This window comes from Camponotus vicinus, unplaced genomic scaffold, assembly GCF_025532165.1.
Source record: "Camponotus vicinus isolate PSW18456_S1 unplaced genomic scaffold, iyCamVici1.0 SCAF_5, whole genome shotgun sequence".
Lineage (NCBI taxonomy): Eukaryota > Metazoa > Arthropoda > Insecta > Hymenoptera > Formicidae > Camponotus > Camponotus vicinus.
Genome location: NW_028141977.1, coordinates 16,728,763 through 16,744,610, shown reverse-complemented (window position 1 = coordinate 16,744,610; position 15,848 = coordinate 16,728,763). Strand labels below are relative to the sequence as shown.

General features: G+C 29.1%; 3 protein-coding genes across 11 annotated transcripts; 1 reads left to right on the top strand and 2 right to left on the bottom strand.

The window, feature by feature from the left end:
• Positions 1 to 358: 358 nt before the first annotated feature.
• Positions 359 to 2,892, bottom strand: Sod2 (superoxide dismutase 2). 3 transcript variants are annotated; one of them, XR_014439132.1, is made up of 4 exons: positions 2,575 to 2,892; positions 1,479 to 1,768; positions 501 to 898; positions 359 to 421 (listed from the first exon to the last, which is right to left on the bottom strand). XR_014439132.1 is itself a non-coding variant. In XM_083100856.1 (3 exons), the coding sequence occupies exons 1-3, from the start codon at positions 2,610 to 2,612 to the stop codon at positions 570 to 572; spliced, it is 657 nt and encodes a 218-aa protein (XP_082956982.1). In that variant the 5' UTR covers positions 2,613 to 2,892; the 3' UTR covers positions 359 to 569. The 3 variants fall into 3 exon arrangements, 1 of the variants encoding a protein (XP_082956982.1); XR_014439133.1 differs by lacking the exon at positions 2,575 to 2,892 and adding an exon at positions 1,871 to 1,889 and having other exon boundaries at positions 1,479 to 1,787; XM_083100856.1 differs by having other exon boundaries at positions 359 to 898.
• A 920-nt stretch (positions 2,893 to 3,812) lies between these two features.
• On the bottom strand, positions 3,813 to 10,221 carry Fl(2)d (Pre-mRNA-splicing regulator female-lethal(2)D). 5 transcript variants are annotated; one of them, XM_083100852.1, is made up of 6 exons: positions 10,158 to 10,221; positions 8,452 to 8,836; positions 5,752 to 5,876; positions 5,468 to 5,646; positions 5,229 to 5,383; positions 3,813 to 5,069 (listed from the first exon to the last, which is right to left on the bottom strand). In XM_083100852.1, exons 2-6 carry the CDS (start codon positions 8,681 to 8,683, stop codon positions 4,363 to 4,365), a joined length of 1,398 nt encoding a protein of 465 aa, XP_082956978.1. In that variant the 5' UTR covers positions 8,684 to 8,836; positions 10,158 to 10,221; the 3' UTR covers positions 3,813 to 4,362. The 5 variants fall into 5 exon arrangements, with proteins under 5 accessions (XP_082956978.1, XP_082956977.1, XP_082956980.1 ...); XM_083100851.1 differs by lacking the exon at positions 10,158 to 10,221 and adding an exon at positions 9,771 to 10,149; XM_083100854.1 differs by lacking the exon at positions 10,158 to 10,221 and adding an exon at positions 9,234 to 9,714.
• Positions 10,222 to 10,755: 534 nt separating this feature from the next.
• On the top strand, positions 10,756 to 15,636 carry LOC145972584 (transcription factor A, mitochondrial). 3 transcript variants are annotated; one of them, XM_083101330.1, is made up of 7 exons: positions 10,756 to 10,936; positions 11,038 to 11,144; positions 11,550 to 11,919; positions 12,002 to 12,100; positions 12,434 to 12,797; positions 12,886 to 13,112; positions 13,471 to 13,624. In XM_083101330.1, the coding sequence occupies exons 2-5, from the start codon at positions 11,083 to 11,085 to the stop codon at positions 12,641 to 12,643; spliced, it is 741 nt and encodes a 246-aa protein (XP_082957456.1). In that variant the 5' UTR covers positions 10,756 to 10,936; positions 11,038 to 11,082; the 3' UTR covers positions 12,644 to 12,797; positions 12,886 to 13,112; positions 13,471 to 13,624. The 3 variants fall into 3 exon arrangements, with proteins under 3 accessions (XP_082957456.1, XP_082957457.1, XP_082957458.1); XM_083101331.1 differs by lacking the exon at positions 13,471 to 13,624 and having other exon boundaries at positions 12,886 to 13,319; XM_083101332.1 differs by lacking the exons at positions 10,756 to 10,936; positions 11,038 to 11,144; positions 11,550 to 11,919; positions 12,002 to 12,100 and adding exons at positions 14,725 to 15,032; positions 15,170 to 15,636 and having other exon boundaries at positions 12,651 to 12,797; positions 13,471 to 14,116.
• The last annotated feature ends 212 nt before the right edge of the window (positions 15,637 to 15,848 follow it).

Sequence of the window (15,848 nt, the reverse complement as noted above, 5' to 3'; positions counted from 1 at the left end):
TAATTTCTGCTATTAGTACTAATTTGGGCTGATAAATTATAAGGAAATATCTTTTACCCCATAATTTATTGATGAATCAACACACAAAAATTATTTGGAAAAATATATCTGAATATCTTTTATGTATGCTTTTCAAGTATTCTGCCAATCAGAAACAAGATATAATACTTAAATATGTCATTTTTTTTTATAATCAGTTATATTTAAAAGAAATAAATATTGTTTTATTTGATAAATGCACTTTTTTACATGGAACAAAAAAAACAATGCATTTATGAGAAATATTCCCAAAATAAAAGCTACATGTAGTTTCATTCTAAGGATAAGATACTATCTAAGGATAAGTAAATGTTACTCATACTTTTTACATTTGTTTTACTTATCACTTGTTCATAATTACACAAATCTTGTTAGATATAGTCTGGAAAAGAAGAAAAGCATACAGAGAAAATCACAGGCGTGTCATTGGATATGTGACGAAAATTCGTGATAATACTAACCCTAAAAAGTGTCATTTTAAATGACATATTTAAAACAGATTCGAATGTGCTAAATGTCTACATCGACTCTTAGCAGCCGGCAGCGGTTTTGAAACGCGCGTTCACGTCCTTCCAGTTGACAATGTCAAAGATCGCTTTCACATAGTCGGGACGTACATTCTTGTATTGCAAATAATAGGCATGTTCCCATACATCGATACCAAAGAGAGGTATAAGACCGGTTGTGGCTTGCAGCGGATCCTGATTCGCACAGGTCGCTATTCTGAGCGACTTCGCTTTTTGATCATATCCAAGCCAACCCCAGCCAGAACCCTGAATTGCCACAGTTGTTTCGGATAAACGTTTTTTCATTTCTTCCAAACTGCCAAAATCCTTCTCAATCTGTTTCACCAAGGTGGCTAGAACAATTAATAGATATATCAGTTAATACAATATATATAAGTGCAAGTTATATATTTTACACTTTTTAATATATCAATATATTACAGTTTTAAAAAGGCAATTTTAAAATTCTCTCATATATTAATATTTAAATTTACGATATATTTTTCCGTTTTTTATCTTTAAGAAAAATAAAATTTCACAATTTTTAAATGTCATATTTATTTGAAAGAATCTTTTACAGAGCTATTTCTTTAATTTCATATATTATTTAAAGAAATTTTTAAAAACTTGTAAAATCTTAAAATCAACATTAACTATATATTAGAGACTAATTATAATTATACATTATAAAATTTAATTAACTGAGAATTACAAATATCATCATTTAAATCATTAAAAGGTAAAATGTAATATATTGACTGAATCCTACTACAGCTTCAATCTGATACAAACTTTAAAAAGAGAGAACTCTGCAAAGATTTTTAAAAATTACTTTCTATTTTCATATGAAACAAATTTAATTCACTTAGTATTTCTTTTCTATATGTGTCCAAAAATTAATTAATTGATTATATTCATTTTTCTCATTATTACCATCTGGATCACCACCACAGGGTGAAATATTACACCAGAAGATTGAATGATTGATATGACCACCACCATTAAACTTGATGGCTGGGGCTAGAGCGATTTGTGTATTGACGTCACCTTTTGCAGCTGCCTCCTTCAACTTCTCCTCAGCAACATTCAAGTTATTGACATATGTTGCATGGTGTTTGGAATGATGAAGCTGCATTATTTCTGCACTTATGATGGGCTCTAGAGCTTTATAATCATACGGTAAATCTGGAAGCGAGTGCTTTGATCTTGCAAATATGTCCTTGCTGTAAATTGCATTAACCACTGATAATATAACATGTTGAATTATATTATTTATAAGAAATGTAAGATATATAGAAAATATTTAGTATGTAAAAAATAGATACACATAATAAATGAAATAAATGCGTTTTTTAATTTTCAAATGTTCATTATTTCTCGTTCTAATTATGATATAATTTGCAATTTATCAAAGAAGTAATTATCAAAAAACTATACTTAAGAATGCACATAAAATAAAAAATTGATTACAAGCTCTAGATAGACAGTTTAATTATATATCGATAAACGAATATAAAATTTATTTTTTGAAACATTGTATTGTTCGTTTGTTTAAAAAACGGAACATTGGCTGCGTTCAGCAGGAAAAGCTTGTAAAATTCGTGAATCTGATTGGTGTATGCTCTTAGATTCAGTCAAAATTAAGAGCATACACCAATCAGGCTCACGAATTTTACAACAGTTGCAAAGCAGCTTTTTCTGCTGAACACAGCCATTTCTTTAGATAAATCATACATAAATTTTTGCCAGTCGTGAATAAACGCACAAGGAAAAGACATCTAGAATCTAAAAATAATTTATTTTTTGTTCGCATGATTATTCATTGCGCATTTTGTTTGTCAATCTTATTTCATATAAATTGCTGACATGCATATCGTTCTACGTAAATTATTAACGATTCACACACGAATGAAAGTTCGATGCAGATAAGAAATATATCGGTGCAAAAATATCGAGGTTATATATTAGGTTAGAAATATTACATAATACGAAAACAAGATCGAATGTAAAGCGATATTGGCATATTTACATTGTATTGGAGACGAGAATACGCCTTACTGCAAACATGATGGAAAAAGTAGAAAAGTAGACTTTATTTTTGAAAATAATTCAATGACTCCTCTTGACAGATCTATTGGGTTAGTCTTGGTTTTATTACAAACTGTTTGCGTACACGAAGTATATCACACTAGTAGCGCAAACTACTGGCAAACTACTTGCCGAATACTTGCGATATCGACTTTTGCAATATCGCATTATCCATAAATGCGACCAGTATAGAATGGTAGAAAGATCGTGAATCGTGAAGCAAATTCTACCGGGCGGGAGACGGAAGACTCGCATGCATGCGTAACGTCACTGTCATGTGATCGATATAAGCAGGCTCGTATCTAGATATAATTACACCCTTTTAAAGGATCATATAAATTCTCTATTGTTTTTTTAACATAAAATATTTTATATAAACATAAACTTATATCGAGTAAATAATTCAAATGATTAATGATGACTTTATGTGATTTAACGATATGAATATATATTTTTAATATATATATTTAATGATATAATTTAATGATTAATAATGATTTTAAAAAAAGAAGGCACCATAATTGCAAAATATTGCATACGAAAAAATTTTATTTTCAGTGTATAATTTTAAGTTATTATTATATTTTGTGGTAGATTCTTAAAAGAATAATAAAATAATGACACAATGTAAAAATTTAAGATGAAATACATATCGTACATATTTTTTACAATACTTTAATGTAAATTTATATATATTTAATATCTTTTATTTCTATACGTGTTTTCTCTCCTTGAAAACGAAAATAAAAACATAAAAAAAGACAAGTATAAAAAACAAACTTTTATGTATACTTTTATACATATAAACTTTTATATATAAAATATTATATCTCACACATAATTTCGTACAATTTTTTTAGGAAATTATAAATGTGAATGTACTTTATATAGTTTTTTAAAAAATTAGGAATTTTTAACATATTAGTTTTATATATTAGTTCTGTGAGTTCAATTCATATATATATATATATGCTTTGCTAAAAAAACTATTATTTTATATTTTAAATAATTTATATATATTTTTTTCTTTCACTCTCCAATTATCTAATAAAAGAGCAATAAAAACACATATGCGTGATTGATATTGTCTTATGCCACATAAAAGTATATATACATTGGAATCATTGCATATATAATTTAGATTTAGATGATGTGCTTTCATTTATACATATCTAAAAGTAATGATTATTTATTTGTTTACTTAAAATATGGTCAGGCGTTTTTGATTAATTCTTGACAATTTTTTGTATTATTCATTTTTACTGATTAATCAAACTTTTACTGATTTACATAAAATGTTGTTACAAGAAATTTACAAAATATAAACAAAGTCTGATTGTGCTGGTTTCTTTTACAGCATCTGGCTGTTATAAATCATAAGTCGATATATCTGCATAATATAATTTGTAACTTGGTCATATGCAAATAATTTTATGTAATCATAAATTTTAAATTTTATACTAATCTATTATTACAAGAATATTTACAAGTTTGTTAATTTTTAGAAACAATATTAGTATTTATCATTTGCAGTTATTACCAATACAGGTACTGAAATTACGTCTCTTTCTTTATGGCTTCGTTTATTCGAACATTGTTCTATAAATAGCCGACGTTGCGTTAATTGAAAAATTTTGTACACAGGAACGAGAGAAAACGTATAAAATCATATCGCGAATTTTCGCCACATTTTGGTTGGATATAATTCAAAATCAACCTAAAATAACGTTCATTCTGGGTCACTCTGTAGAGTCTCACCATTAGTTAAAACTAATGCATCATCATCGCCTTCATTATAATCGAGAGAAAGAATACTTTCTCTACGTTTCTTCTTGTGCGTCCTTTCATCATCACTACTGGCTGCACTTTTCTCCCTCTTTGTCCTGTCCCTACCCCGCGTTGTTCGCGTTAGCACCTCTTCCCCGTTTGATTTACCACTATTCCTATTGTGACTTTTACTCCTTAATATTCGTTTGTTCCGATTCTCCTCGTGCTCCTCTTCTCTATCACTGAGTTCTTCATTTTCAACCTTAATAATTAATGCCGCGGAATCGCTAGAACTCTCGTCATTGTGATCGGCTTGATTTAGTTTTCTTTCTGCACGTTCTGTTCTTTCGACACTAGTAAGTTCACTCTGGGGCGACGTTAACGGTGGAGTTCTTACACCTTTGCACATATCACTGTCCTCCAATGATTTTAGAGGTTTCGTATCTGGTGCAGCAATTTCTTCTGATTCCTCCTTTTTGATCGGGGGCGTATGGGGTGATAAACCATTCGATAAATTATTCTCATTTGTATTCGTCTTTAATGCTGCATTTTCCTGTTGTAATAGTGTGACAGATTCTCGAGCCTTGCGCAATTCTTGTTGTAAGAAGTAAATAGTACTCTGCATACCTTCCACGTCTTCATCTAAATCCTGTAGAAACTCGTCCAATTCTGCAAAATGAAAAAAAAAATGTTCGAGATCTATAACGCTTTCAAATATATAATATTCAAGACATTTCAATTATAAAACAGATTCGATTTTAATTGTAATAATTATAAAATTGCTTTACATAAGGTAAGTTATAAATCAATAAATATTTAATAAGATACCTGATTGTGACTTTTTGACTTCTTCACTGAAACTTTTTTGTAAGGCGAGTTCGCCTTCCAACTTAGCGATACGTCCACTAGCAATCATACGACCAAGCTCTTCATTTTCTTGATATAATAATCTACATTTGGCCATTAACCTTTTCCCTGTATTGCTGTAAGTAAAATATAATTAGTAAGAAGAGCACTATGTATCACATTTTATTCAATACATAAATGCTGGAGAAACTTTTTCTGACCTGTCTGGTGTAAATTTCCAAGCGCTTAACTCATTTTGTGTATCCTCTAATTTACCCTTGGTCGTTATTAATTCTTGTCTTAATTTCTGTATCAATATATTAACAGCTGGATCTAACAAAGCAGACCTTAATGCAGCTGCGGACGGAGCTTGGGTGGCCTTCATTTCAGTAATTTGATTCTAACACACAGAAAAAGTCTTTTTTTATTTATAGGTTTACATAAAAATAAGTTTTGCAAGATAAATTTTACTAAAATTTCAGTATATCTGAAAATGTTTACATACAATATATTCTTGCAATTCCTGCTCTTTAGAGGCAAGCCTTCTTACTAAGATCTTCTCCCTGTGAGATGCTTCTACATATTGTTGTCTGTATTTGTTTTCGGATTCTCTCAATGAAGCTAGATCACCTATAAAGGAATAGTCTATAAATTTTTCTACCTCTAGAATTTCAATATCCAATGGCATCTATGTGTTTCTCAAAATTTCAACATATTTATGACATGTATATATTCAACACAATATATTTCTTTCAAGAAAAATATTTCCTAAAATACTAAAATTATTTGTTACATTTAAAATGATTACAGTGAACTAATGGAATATATTTCATAGAGGAAATATATAATATATTTATATACATATATGTATATAATCATTGAACCTATTTTAAGCTTGCAATAGTTTATCTTGTTTGAAAATTTAGTTATTATTTTTATCTATTTTGTTAAAATCTTTTTAAAAATTATCTTTTTTAAGTGTTTTATGTAAATTTAATTTTTTGTTTTATATAAAATTTAATTTTCTTATAAATAAACAAGATAATATGATATGAATATAAATAAGATATGAGATATGAATAAACAAGAAAATATAAATTTAATTTTTATAAATTCTGATTTAAATAAATAATATTTATATAAATATACACAAGACTTAAAATTCTTGTAAGTTTTCGTAATTTTATAAATTGAAAAATTATAAAAAGTAAATCTATTATTAGTTATATTTCTATAAAACATATTTCAATAATAAGAAAATTTTTTCTGTTTAATGTTTCTGAAAATAATTAAATTTTTAGTTATAATAAAAAATAAAAGAATTAAAATTTATTAATATAAAGAAATGTAAAGTTAAATATATGTTATTAATTCTATTGTAATATAACTTTTTATCAATAATATATTTAAAAATATTTAAAAAATTTCTTTTTTGTAGCTATAACTGCAAAAGTTGAAATCAATGATAATTTTCTATTTTCTGAGAACATACACATTTATATAATGAAAAAAATATGAATTTATGAACCACATAGAGTGCTTGAAACCTTGGACTATAAATGTATTGTATTTGTGTGATTGTGTAAAATATTCTGTATAATTTTCATATGTAAATATACATGTATAAAGAGAGAAAAAGTTTTTGTTGGAATTAAATGTATTGGTGGAATTAAATGTATTGGTGAAAAATTACTATTTGTAATTTTAACCTAAGTGCGCATAAATAAACTATATACTTTCATAAGTATGTGACAATGACTGCCTGACAACTGACATTGTTAACTAGCGCATACTTTGATTTTGGAGCTCGTTGCGATGTGCCATTTGTGAGATTCTCTGTACTTCCACCAAGACCAAGAGTGGATGTTACTTTTCTTCCGCAAGAATCAAGCATGTACTTGTTGTAGGCACAGATGTTGTAACGAGACGCCGGCCGGGCTTAATTCACAGGTTTGTACTTTTGAGAAATTCGTTTCTGATATCCGGACATTATGGTGCAGGTATAAATGCATGCACACAAGTTGCATTCATAGTGAGAATATGTAGAAGGATGATTGGTCTAGGAATACAATTAATTAAAAATTGCATTATCTAATTGGGAAAAGGTTCAAAAACAAAAGGTAATATATAAAAATATATAGATTTGAAAAGAGGAGAATGGGGAGAGAGAGCAGATGGATAAGATTAGGTAATAGTGTTCCAGTTTTGGTAACGGCGAATGTTGTGGTTGCGTACTTCACCGAGAGATTTAAATTCACGCACCCCAAATGCAGTGTTTTGGCCAAAGGGTGACATGGATCCATTCTTATTATTCCTCTGAGTTGTAAAGTCAGCGTCCTCATAAAAACGCTGTGCTTTTCATCTCATCTTTGTTAACTAGAAACTCGGTATTTCGAATTACACGCGCGCACACACTTGTCCTGTATTTGGTGGTATAATTATTACACTGCAGAAGTATACGCGATACACTGCACAGGCACTTATAAAGTGTTATTTTGGACTAGACGGTTGTGTCTTCCACAATATTGATGGTAGACACATTTTTTGCAAAGAAATGGACGCCTCTTGATACACATGAACACTTATTATTTCAGCCATATTCACTTTTACTCGCTAACTACGCTTTTCATGGCTGACAGTGTAACTGCTCACAGAAAAATTTAGTATGGATATATCTTAGCCTACAAATATATCCCAGCTTTTTGCATATTATATATGGCTATCACTCCACCTATGCTCACAGATACCTTAAGATTTTCGTGTTTTATGTCACTATACATATGAATCTAATTTAATTATCCACACTACACATCACAAATGCTGTTTCAAAAATTAATATATAATCGAATATCGATCAACACTACATTGCATATTATAAAACGCAACATTATTTCAGTTTTATATCTTTCTAATACTTGTGCAAATATAACAATCTGACTGCACATACACATGTACTGAGCTTTCTCATAAAGAGTGAAAAAATATTTTATACCTACAGTGTATTACTTATGTACTAAAGCTTTTTCATTATCTTAACCCTATAAACAATTTAGTTATAATATCCTAGACACTGATCTAATGAACCCTATGCTTAGCGTCCCTATGAGAGTCTTGTCTTTTATAAAAGACCGTTGTGTTCTGGCATTCGTTAATTCGCTTAAGATATGTGGTGAGTGAGGTGGTCTCACTCGTGTGATCTCAGTACCTTCCTGAGCTGCCGCCTGGGCTTCTAGACACTCCACATACAAGTCCTGTTCATGCCATTTGGCTGCTAGCTCGTCCTTTGTCAAGTTGTCCAATTGTTGCTGAGTAAGCTTCACGCGTCTTGGTTGCCTAGGGGAATGCGGACTACTGGGTTTTCCACTGATGCTATTGCTCTGAGGACTCCTTGGTGAGGATGGTCCTGCTGACTTCACTTCGCTGCATTCATCTGCCATTTCACTGCCAATTTGTAGCAGTTGGGATGTTGATATGCAGAAGAAGCCTTTATCGAGCTTTATGAGCACAAGACCTTGTGTTCATTAATGTTACAATGATGATTGTACCACTGATCAAATATGGTGATGCAGTTGGTGTTAGAAGATATTCATCTAAGACAGAAAAGTGTGACATAATTAGTATCAAGCATCACATAAATGAATTTTGAAATTGTAAACTATTCCTTTCTTTAATTATGTGATATAAATAATATTTTGTTAAACAAATTAATTTATTTGTATCTATTAATTTATTTGTGCATTTTTATTATTAAGAATAAATATTTAAAAAAATAATTCTGTAAAGCAGATATTGCATTATCCTAAGATCCATTAATTTCAAATATGATATATCTAACATTGCATTATATATATATATATATGATTTATATTAACCTACAGATTACTTCATTAAATATTTATTCACATTGCTATCGAAATTACTAGCTTGTTTATACGTTTATGGAATTAACTTATGATGTTTTGTAAAAATTATAGTATATAAAAATACATGTGTCCTTTTCTTTCCCAATCGATTTAACAATGTGTGTGATATACGCGATATATTAAATTATTCCTATTTGAAAATATATATCAGAGTCAAATTGATTGATACACATATCCGTAATAAAGCGTAACAAGCACGCGCGTAATAAATCGCTATAACAAACTAAGATGACATGAAACTCTGGAGAATATTCTCAAGTCACGTGAATAGTCGCGAGAATCTAACGTAGTGACAATTAAGAAAGCGGAATGCATTTGTCTCCGGCAGAAGACAGACTTGTGACGCCATTACGTCGACATGTCTGCCACGAAGGAGCATTTACGCTCGAGCATTCATCCTTATTTTTTTTTTCACTTGTGCCTCATCTCTTCCTTCTTTTCCTTCACTCTTCGAAGGATCAAATGTCACGAGACGTAGATTTCAATCGCTATTCGTGAACTTCGAATCACGGATGACAATTCGCGAAGCTAATTCATCGCGATCGATTTTCAGTCATCGCGCTTTCTCCAAAATTGTTCTCGCCTAAAATCTTACACCTACCTATCTATCTCATCCGTTAGAATCAGACAGAGGTGTTTCTATTATAAAGATGTTCGCTCGGTATCAGAAGAGAGACGAAAAGCGTAACATCGTGCGCACGTACGAGATCTTACATCCGTGGAAAAAGCGCCAAACGGATTCTCCGCGTGCGGCGAACAGAACTTCTCTCTCCCTCTCCCTCTCTCTCTCTCTCTCTGTCTCTTTGCGATCGATCAATCCGAGCGGAACCGAACGCACGAGGAAACGTGTAGTTCGCGGCCAAACGCTAGCCGCGGTATTTTGACATACGACGCCACATATGAAGAAAAAATCGGACGCGGAAACACCCCGGAAAAACGCGCGATGCACTCGTCAAGAACGCTGCGACTAATCATGAATGACAATCACCTCTCCGCGATCCCCGAGAGGAGCGAACGGACGCGTGCCAGCGCATGCTCCAATCATGATCGACCTACAACCCAATACATACGTACACCGGGTTAGTAGTATTAACACTCGTGACGGGAGACGAAGGGATAAGTCTCGCGCATGCGCGTCAGCGCAAGCGCTAGCAACATATGCTTCAATCACATCGTATATATTTCGTTGCGATAAAATCGCATATTATTACAGACTTTTGTGAAAAAGAAATAGCAAATATTGATGCTATTGATTTAATATATAGCATTAAATATATATTGCATGTTATTAAAACACAAGTCATGACAATTTTTCTTTTTAAATTTAAGGCTCGTATTTATTGTTGCTGTCAGTAAAATACTTTTCCAATTATCAGATTAATATTTTTCATTTTTTTTTACATTTAACTTATGATTTTTCTTCTTTATTAAATTCGGTTTATTGATTTAAAAAAGATGTATTTTTTACATTTCTTTTCGAATATGGCGGTTTTGCCACATTCTATCGATTAACCAATCAGGATAAAGGAAACAATTTTTTTGTTCCATTTGGCTAATCAAACGTTACTCCAAGAAGAAAATTTTGGAACGCAATCCTGAGAGTACGATCCCGGCGTTTTTTTTTCGTAAAATACTTACTGAGATTTTCTATATCTATGGTTTACTATCGTGTTTAGTTCAACGTGCTAGGCTCGGTGGGTGGAAGGTCTAAAACAATCCAAAAATAAAATAAGAAAAAGGAGAATTTCCGACTGAAGATTTTTGAATGTAACTCTATTTTCTAGTTGTTTTCCATGTGTCGATATAATTAAGAATATTAGAATAATTTTAATACAAAAAATTCTCTCTCTTTCTCGTACACAACCTAGGATTGATGAAGGCTATTTGATAGTAGGACTAAAAGCACATTTACCATGATAATGACGACCTGGAGGTTATTATTTCCTATTAATGGCATTAATTTGTCATGTACAAGGTAAAACCAATTACTCTGTTGATTTTCTATTATGAATCGTTATTTAAACATTTTTAAATTGATATATTACCATGCTTTAACGCTGTGAAACAATACATCTATCCATGAGATGTAATAAATTCTTAATAACACATAAATTATGCGTTATTCAAATTTAAGATCATATAAAGATTAATTTGTGAGTTTATTTCTTAAGTTGTCACAATTATTACTATTTCAGAATATGTTTTGATAAAGATACATTGGAGAAAATAGATATTAAAATAGGGAGGAAAATGTTTATAATATTTTATTTTTTAAATCTTTGTCTTTTATAGATGTAAACGAGTGTGTAAACAAATAAGAACTAAACAAATATTTAACATTTTGTAAATTATATCTAAATTTTTTAATTTTTTATTATAGGAGATTGGCTACTACACAAGATCCCATTGTATCCAAACTTAAACGCAGTGTAGAAAAAGATATTTTACCACCAAAACCAAAGAAGCCATTAAATGCATTTATGCAATATTTTCTCTCTGTAAAAGACAAGCTTCACAAAGAATATCCCAATTATACACATAAAGAAATTTTAAAGAAAGTAGCAGAACAATGGTCACAAGTGGATTCAACAGTAAAACAGAATTTACAAAAGCAATATATGGAACAAAGCTCTGTGTATAAGCAAAAATTAACGGAATATAAGAACTCAATAACCGATGATCAGCAGATGCTAATAAAAAAAGAATTAATAAAAAAAGAGCATGCTTTAGAAAAAAGTCAAATTAAACAAGTATTTATATCAAGATTTTATATTAAAATCTGAAAATTTGCTTACATAATATGTGATATTAATGTTTTTATTTCTGTGACAGAAACTTGCAGAACTTGGGAAACCAAAGCGGCCATTAACTGCCTATGTCTTATTCATGCAAGATAACAAGATGGTCAAAGATTCACAAATATCACAGCAGGTAAGTTTATTAAATATAGTTTATACAATGTTTTTTTTACTAGCTGTTAGTATGCTAGTGCGTTAGCAACTAGTAAAGTTGAAATGTTTTAATTTGATTGCGTGTTAGAGAAAGAAATAACTACTAAATTTAAAATACAATATACTTTTTTGCTAACAAACTAGCATGTTAGTAGTTAATAAAAAAAGATTGCATAAACTATACTTCATTTTTTAAATAATTAGAGTATATGGAGTATATAAAGAGAAAACACTTTTATTTGTTTACGATAATCATAAAAAAAAAGGTAGAAAAGTAATGTATAATCTTTTGTTTTTTGTGATGTATTTGTAGGATTGGATGAGGAATATGAGTAATGAATGGAAAAATTTGACAATAGAAGATAAAAATAAATATATAGCAAAAGCAGAACGATTATCAGAAAAATATAAAATTGAACTAAAAAATTGGGAGGAAAATATGATTCGAGAAGGTCATCAAGATTTGCTAAAGTCAACTTTAAAATCTAAACGCAACACCGCTATTGATAAACACAAAGAATAGGATTCAGAGTGCCCCAGCCAATCTAGTATGCAAATTCCTGAATCCATTGCTGCAGATTTCTTTAAAGTCAGAATTCGAAACAAAGAGAATATTAAAACAGGTTGGGGCACTGATACACAGTATACACTTGGAAATATTTCTGATATTGATAGTGGTAATAGAAAAATCATTTTAGCTTAAAGATTTTACATAATTATTAAAACTATAAAATATTTATACAATTTTTTTTACAACTTGTTTAGATAAACAATATAAATCTACAAAAAGCTTGGTACTTTACAATGACAGAAACAATTTACGAGATATAATGAAATATCCAACAAATACAATGGATACATTGATAAGCAACACTAATGAATCAATAGTGCATCCTCACAAATCACATACACAGATATATAAGATATATTTTGCTTCTGTATGGCAAAGATTTTTAACACTCTTGAAAGAGTGCACTAAAAATTGGAAGATGGTAAGAGAATATGTATTTATTGGTACAGGTGCTATTTTAATATCAATATTTTGCGTTTTTAACCTTATGTATAAGTAACTTGTTTGTATATTGAAGTTATTGGGGTATAGCTAGCACGCATTTTTTCGTATTTTTATATATTATATAGTTTATATCTTGTATTATATATTTTCTTTATATAATAAATTTGTGTGTATATAATTATTATTTATGTAAATATTCCTTTATTATTATCAATTAAATCACCCTTAATTGAGGATTATTCTGAGAAATCCATCTCAAATATTAATATTTTAAATTTTGTTCTTGAATCATACATATACTAACATTTCATTTCTTTCCCTTTGCTTTTTTATAGAAATTTACACTAACCCAAGTGGATTAAGTGTTACGATGATGACAGCAGCAGACATCTCATGGATTAGACTATCGACATTTTATATATCATTTACATATATATATATATATATATATATATATATATATATATATACTAACAATTGTGCGAGTTATCTTGAAACAAGTACGAGTTTATTTTAACAGATCAACTTATGTATTTTAATCTCGCAGTCATATATTTGTATTAAATTTACAAATTATAAATACACAATTTGTATTGGTGTGTATACAGTCCATGATTCAAATCACTTTTCCATTATTCGTCACGTGATCTATTTTAGTTTGTCACTTCCGCACGGCGCTAAAAGTCATCCTCTAACCTCATTTTTCAAAGAAGCGTATTCATCTGTTCCTATGAATATCCATAAACCTAAACGAATACAAATTAGTTTTATTTTTATTTAATCTTTAAAGCTCTTCTTGATTGATGCACAATTTATATGAGTGTATATTAAAAAAAGAAGTTTATCATTATTGGATGTAATTATTATATACTATGGCTGAAACTAATGCCAGGAGAGAAGCGAGAAGACGACGAATCTTGGAAAACTCGGAAAATCGTTTACGTAAAATTACAGCGAGCAATAATGCAAATAAAATTAAGGGTAAATATAATGAATGAGTTAAAAAAAATCAAATATATGTGAAAGCAAATGTAAGATATAAAGAAAAGTAATGTTTCAAATTTTGTGAGTAACAATTCAAATAAATAAAATAGACCAATAAATATAATAAATTTCCAAAACACACATGTATGTACATGTATATATTATATTGGAAGAAATATTCCGCATGAATGCTTGAGGTTTTCTTAGTTAAGTACATGCTTTAGCATGCTGTAGTATATTGTTTTGTCTTTTACATATTATTTTATCATATCAAGAAACAGATATTTTGAATATTTATCATTAGATGACAGGTTACATTATACACTAATGATAAAATTATAAAAAAATTATGTAGCAACTACAAATTGAAACCATGTTTAAATTTGATTTCATAGATAGTATAATAAGCCATTACATATATTTATAAATTGAAATAATGAGCTTGATCCAACATATTATAGGTTCAAAAAAATTTATTTTTTATATTTATGTATGCTATATATATTAGATATACAAAAATTTTTTCTATGTGTTTATTTATTTTCACATAACACGTATAGATGAATTTTTGGCTTGGATTGATATATTTAAAAAATATTTTGCAGATGATAATCCACAAATGGAAAGCAACAGTTTTCTTAAAACAGAAGCTGATTTGGAAGAGTATAATATTAGAAATGGTATCTGTAATATCGATAAAGAGATAGAATCACAAGATTCTACAAGATTCAAAGATGATAAACATGAAAACTTTTTAAATGATACTAGTGATAGAAGTACATGTTTATCAGAACAAATATCCAAGCCAAAATTTATGTTACACAGATTATTATTCAATCGAATTAATTTTATTCTGCTAGCTGGGATTGTCAACATTTTACTAATGTTGAAATTAGATAATTTTTTTGGGCAGGTAATCTTGTTTAATAATTTGTTAAAATATTCACATTCATAATTTATGTATGTCGTATTAATATATCGTATTAATATATGTTGTATTAATATATAAATAATATGTATAATTATTCTATAAATTATTTATTATTACAGGCAATTATTATACCTTATTTGTTGCTGATGACGGGACGTCTATACAATTATACAAGTTTACTTGAAACACAAGACAGCAATTTACTATTTGCTGCTTTGATATTATGTAATATCAAACCAAAATTAATTTATAGATTTAAAATATCATTTGCATTATTTACTGTAATACTTCATGATTTTGGGTTGTATATGTTCAGTTTTGTATTAATGCGCTATGTTATTATCTATTACTATAATGTTGCAATATCAATAAGTGTATAATTATTTATGATATCTGAATGGGGGAGTAAAGATAAAATGGAATTCCATCACAGAAAACTTTGTATAAAAAGAAAGTAATAGAAATATGTTTAGAAAAATATAAATATGTGAAAGCAAAGCATCAATTTTTTTTAAGAATATATGTGTAATATAAAACATTTTTATACATAGATTAATTTGTAGAAATATATATATATATTTGTGTATATACTGTCAATGTTTTTATCTATCTCCGCCATTAAAGATCTCTGTCTAAGTTTAAGAACTTTGATGATATTGTATGAAACTAAATATGTAAATACATTGTATACAAAGCTTACCACTTTATTAAAAATATAAAATTATCAGAAATATACTGAGAAAGTATGTAGATACAAAAAAAATGAATAAAAGATAAAATACACGAAAGAAGTTAAAT

Excerpts from the sequence above, each read along its gene's own strand:
- Sod2 (XM_083100856.1), bottom strand. The coding sequence starts at position 2,612 with ATGTTTGCAGTAAGGCGTATTCTCGTCTCCAATACAAT. Across the intron at positions 1,769-2,574 it reads ATTCTCGTCTCCAATACAAT|CAAGGACATATTTGCAAGAT; the intron begins GTAAATATGCCA and ends TGCAATTTACAG. Across the intron at positions 899-1,478 it reads CTGTGGTGGTGATCCAGATG|CCACCTTGGTGAAACAGATT; the intron begins GTAATAATGAGA and ends TAATTGTTCTAG.
- LOC145972584 (XM_083101330.1), top strand. The coding sequence starts at position 11,083 with ATGATAATGACGACCTGGAGGTTATTATTTCCTATTAATGGCATTAAT. Across the intron at positions 11,145-11,549 it reads ATTAATTTGTCATGTACAAG|GAGATTGGCTACTACACAAG; the intron begins GTAAAACCAATT and ends TTTTTATTATAG. Across the intron at positions 11,920-12,001 it reads AAAAAAGTCAAATTAAACAA|AAACTTGCAGAACTTGGGAA; the intron begins GTATTTATATCA and ends TTTCTGTGACAG.